We start from the raw sequence: 5513 nt of genomic DNA on the forward strand, positions 1-5513 counted from the left end.
CCGGCATCAGGCATACGCAAAAGCACCCAGTAGTACGACATGGAACATTACGCTGGCAGTTTTTTTACTTTCCGTAATTTACCTGCGAGACCAGTCCTGGAACGTTCTTTCGAGGCAGCTGCTATTTTGACGACGCAACCTTGAGAATTAGTTCGGACCAGCGCGACGTGGCGTCTCATCATTGGTTGAAAATCATTGTCACGCGCTTTCTTTTCCGCTTAAGTACGCCAGAAATTCTCCCTCATTCCAGAACTTGCCGTCTCGAGAAAAGATGGTCAAGCTTGTTTGTGCGATCGTTGGTGTGGCTGGAAGCGCTTTCCCTGTGGACATCGACGCGAGCCAGCTGGTGGGAGACTTGAAGGAGGTGATTAAGGCGAAGAAGCCGAATGACTTCAAAGATGTTGATGCAGACAAGCTGCATCTCTTCCTGGCGAAGCAGCCCGTCGAAGATGAGAGCGGCAAAGAGGTCGTCCCTGTTTACCGCCCTTCTGCGGAGGAGATGAAGGAGGAAAGTTTTAAATGGCTCCCAGACGAACATCGGGCTGCTCTGAAGCTGGTGGAAGGAGAATCTGATGACTACATCCATGCGCTGACGGCCGGAGAACCGATTCTAGGCTCAAAGACCTTAACAACGTGGTTTTACACGAAGAACAACATGGAGCTTCCATCCAGTGAGCAAATTCACGTGCTGGTGGTGGTTCCAGATGGGGCTGGTGGTTCAGCGAGTGACACTTCCAGGATGGATCGTCTATTCGATAAGGTCGACAAAGTGTATGAGCACACTGTGCTGTCCAAGCGTACGCGATATGTCCACTCAGAAATGAACTCAGCCAAGGGAAACATCCTTTTGAACGATTTGAAAATTCGGATTTCGCCTGTGGACACAGTTAAATTCGCCGGTGGAGTTCCAACTCCAGCAAAGGAATTCAAGTGGAAAAGTGACCGTACCGAGGAGCAGCAAAAGGAACCTTATCGTGAGTACGTGGTAGCCAACATTGGCGATGTCTTGACGAATAACAAGCTTTGCGTGGTTGGTGTGGAAAAAGGCGTAAACATCCTCACCGTTGAAGTCCCTGGTCGCGATATTGTTCTTGCTGGTCGCACGGATATGATTGTGCTGAGTGATATAGCCCAGAAGTTTCCACATTACTTGCCTCATTTGCCTGGAGTGAGGATGTTGATCGAAGTGAAAAAGGTGGTGACAACAGCGTCCGAGTTCCAGGCTTTGTCGGAATTGATTGCATTGGATATCATCGCTACGGAATCAGTGATGGCACTGCTCACGAACTTGACAAACCATTGGCAATTCTTTTGGGTCTCCAGGAAGAGCGACGACCGTGTCATCATAGAGACTACAACCTTAATCGCGCCAGGTGAAGCATTTGCGGTAATTAGGACTCTGCTTGACCAGTCACCGAGTGCAGGTGCCGAGGTCAGCCTTCCGTGCTTTGAAAAACCTGTGAAGCGTCAGAAGCTATCCCAGTTGCTGCCGTCCATCAGCGAGGCTAGTGGGAGTAGTGGGATCCGTGAGAGCATCGAACGATATTATGACATCGCCAGTATGTTAGGTCCCGACTTGGAGATGGCGCGTGCTGTGGCTAGCCAGGTTGCTCGATCTATTCCTACTTTGAGTTATTTCAGCTGATTCTTGCTGCGGCATTCTGCATTAATAAAATTATTTTTATTTCTGACAAATAAAATGTTCTAGTATAATATAAAGTCCAATGACATACACACCTGAACAGTATCAACTGCACAAGGAGCGCATCAGAGCCGCTCAGAAGCGCTACTACCTGAAGACGCGCGAGACTCGCTTAGCGTACCAGAAAGGCTACGACGATAAGAACAGAGATCCAGGAAGCGAAAGCCAAAAGACGAACTTAACGAAAGTGTCGAAAGGGAACCTAACACCGAAACCGAACTTAGCTAATTAATTATTTTTTCGCAGATAAAAAGTCAATCTTGATATAGCTGATGCATAACATAGACAACACCACGCTAAAGATATTGACCGACTCTTCTTTCCTTAGATGCGAAAGGCTTTCTAACCTATGATTACGCTCAGACACTTTATCTTGGAAGAAACGACTATCGACTAACATATCTTACTGGTATCACGGCTGGCACAGCAACGCAAGGAGTAGCTCTTGTACCAGGAGCTAACAAAGATATCACAGGTATAGGAGCTCTCAGCTGCTCCAGTTTGACTGTAAATGGGTCTTCGATAACGTCAGCTCCGGACTACGTTCTCGGGATTGCAGGTGGTACTGCTCAAAACTCGAAAGCACTGGTACTATCCAGCACCGGATCTATCACAAGTGGAATTGTATCGCTAACACTTTCGGGGACTTTGTCGGCAGTCACATTGTCTGAAACACAAACATTACATCTGTAGGAACTTTATCTGGCCTTACTATTGGGGGAAACCTGATATTTACTGGTGCATCACGATCTCTTACAGGTTTGTCTACCCTAACAGCAACTTCAATTATTGGTACTATTGCAACACCATCTCAGACTACTATTACATCAGTTGGTACGCTGACTTCTTTAACACGCTGCTGACGCTTCAACAACATATAATCTATTTCGTATCGGTTTTATCGGATTAGCCCCATCCTTTTGTATTAATTCAGCGAGTAATGTCGGCATCGGTACTCAATCCCAAGCCTATAAACTAGATGTTGCTGGGGCTGTTAACTCATCATCAGGATATTACGGTACGATCATGACTGGTGCTCAATCAAATATCACATCCGTTGGTATACTATCAAATCTGTGTCTACTGTAGTACCGCTCACCCCTGTTTGATCAACTCCTGAATAGTGTTAATAAAGGACTCAATTTTTGTATCGACTGCGTATAACCAAACCGCCGTCGTCGCTATCACGATAAATCGATAACAACTCCTTGTTCGCTGTTCCTTCGTAGAATCGAATGCAGTTTGAGCTGACTTACCCTAAAGGCATAATCCCCATTCCATTAGCGTCTAGTGTCATGTATCTAGAACCTTGAAACGTACCTAAGGTTATGACTTGGTTGTAATTTAATTGCGCCGCAGAAACACTGACCGTAGTGCCGCGTAGTTGAAGAGTTGTTGGGTTGATATTGAGCGTGGTTGCATTCATTTCTTGATTTCCGGATTTAGAAATCGTATCGCACGTCAGTGACGCTGTCACCAATCCGGTTATTCCAGTAATAGTACCAGTGCATGTGAGATTACGATTTCCATTGAAATCTTTAGTCGGGTTAAGCACCACAGCTTGAGAGGCACCAGCTGCCCCTTCAGTGATGTTAATGTAATAATCTTGACTAAAGTAGTGCCATTTAATTTTCAAGCTTGGAATATTTAATCCTGCTCCGCCCATGTCTCTGTAGTTCAGCCGAGTACAAAGAAATTATTCGAGCTAATAATAAATTGGTTGGTTTCACAACGAATTATCAATCTGGGTGGTTTAACGGATACCTTCTAGAAACACAGGCCTGGGGTGGGAGTGAAGGAACTCAATTCCATACTACTGTAGTACTAATACGCTAAATTTGGTTGCCAATAGCAATTCTACTGGATCATTTACATATGGATGTAACCTATTGCTAACAGCTGTGAATTCTCAGAATCGACTAATTTTTAACTCAACGACGCCTTATACTAATGGAACGTATGGATCTGCTTCAGTAACATTGAAAAGTGGGAATATGTATATTAAATGTTCTAACGCATTCAATGATGGCACCACTAGTTACGATATGCCAATATTCTGCGAATCATCTAATTCTTCGTCGCCTGTTAACTTTGGTTTACAGCTGCATAATGGAGCGAATTCTACTAGCACCAATGGAGCGTATTTTGGAACGTTATCGAATAATGATTTCGTTCTCATGACCAATAATTCTCGAAGATTGACGATTCTGGGAGGAACAAATGCTGGAAGAGTAGGTATTGGCACAGCAACGCCTAACGCAGGATTGCAGGTAACTGTCAATGTAAGTCAAACTATTGATTCAGTTGGAAACGGTGTATCTTACTTTTTGAAAAGCGGTGGCTTGGTTTCAACGATTGGCCCCCGTATCTAGTGTGGCTGTAGCTCTCCAAGCGACGGGGGCTATTTTAGCCAGCGCAGGGGTTCACACTACCTCCGATGCAAGAAGTAATAATTTCTTTGATACGCTTGATAATACTTTAATAACGAATGGAATGCTTTCTATCAGGCCAAAGCTATATCGATACAAATCTCAAGATAGTTCTGTCCCACTTCAAATAGGATACAAAGCTCAAGATTTGTTGAAGAATAATCTAGGAGCAGTCATCAACTTTTTTCCATTAGTAGTTGAGGATTCATCCGTCGATCTAGCTGGCATTGAGCTCAGCGTCGATTATAGTAAGATATGTTGCTACCTCCATATACTTGCACTGGAACAGCAGAAAAAAATCAATGCTTTATCAACGTCACCTACTGATTTGATAAGTCAATTAGCCTCTGCTAACACTAAGATTTCTGATCATGAAACTCGTATAAAAAATTAGAAGCCAAAATATTCAATAACCTGATATAACTTTGTTAAGGTCGCAGACCTTGACTTCGTCTAAGCTCTGCTCTATAGGCAATGTATTCATCAAAGCATTAGATTGCAAAGGTCTTGACCGTCTTTTTTTTCTTGCTAGATGGATAAGCCCAGACACGACCACCCTCTGTTTGGGTCGAAGCATCTACCTTCTTGATGGACTTTTCAAGATCAGTTGCCCAAACCGCAGCTTGTGTTTGTTGCGGGCGATCGCGAATAATGAGATTTCTCATAATTGCTTTTAGTTCCGCAACATTAAGGTCAGCGTTATCTCCATAGCTGCCCCCAGAACTTGAAATGATGCGTGGGTTAAAGAAGAACATGAAACAAGTTCGTCTAAGTTCTGCTCTATATCAGACGAACTATAATATCCTCGAATTCTGAATCTGAAATCAGACGGTTAGAATACATATCCACACTTAGTGATTTAAGCTGCTTGTGTGACGACTGGTGAGAGCACGGCGCAGAGGAACAGCGACGAGGAACGAGTCGCGTGGCGAGGAGCGAAGCGGAGGAGGGCGGCGAGAGTCCAACGAAGGGGACTCGAAGGTAAGGCGTAGGAGGCAGTTGATGTGCCTCGAAGAAGGTAAATTGGAAAGTGAGATTGAAATGGTTAGTTGTTTGTCGGCTACGAGGAAGTGTTAGCATTCCATTGGTATTCTATGTAAGTATATGCATTTCACTATACTAGATTCTAAGTAGTCCTTGAGTCGAATCTTGAAGTAGCGTAGCGTAGTAGTGAACCGCGGTTCATTTGAACCGGGTCATAATCTCCATAGTGAATTCAAATGAAAAAGAATGACTGTCATTGAAGCTCCATGTTTGGCAATACTCGTCCAAACATGGTGATTGCCTTCCGGTCAGGCGTGTGTCTACCTGGCCGTTCATTGGCAACTTAAGAAGATAGTTGGCAGTCAGCAAAGACAAGTAGGAAAGAAATAGAAGAAAGT

The 5513-nt window shown here is 44.2% G+C and overlaps 1 protein-coding gene across 1 annotated transcript; it reads left to right on the forward strand.

Annotated features, from left to right (window-relative positions):
- Positions 1 to 256: 256 nt before the first annotated feature.
- Positions 257 to 1700, forward strand: PITG_17199 (Crinkler (CRN) family protein; the record flags this gene model as incomplete). Its single annotated transcript, XM_002897034.1, has 1 exon — positions 257 to 1700. The coding sequence occupies one exon, from the start codon at positions 272 to 274 to the stop codon at positions 1643 to 1645; it is 1374 nt and encodes a 457-aa protein (XP_002897080.1).
- Between the last annotated feature and the right edge of the window lie 3813 nt (positions 1701 to 5513).

The sequence above is a fragment of the Phytophthora infestans genome, genomic scaffold (genome assembly GCF_000142945.1).
Source record: "Phytophthora infestans T30-4 supercont1.50 genomic scaffold, whole genome shotgun sequence".
Classification (NCBI taxonomy): Eukaryota; Oomycota; class Peronosporomycetes; order Peronosporales; family Peronosporaceae; genus Phytophthora; species Phytophthora infestans.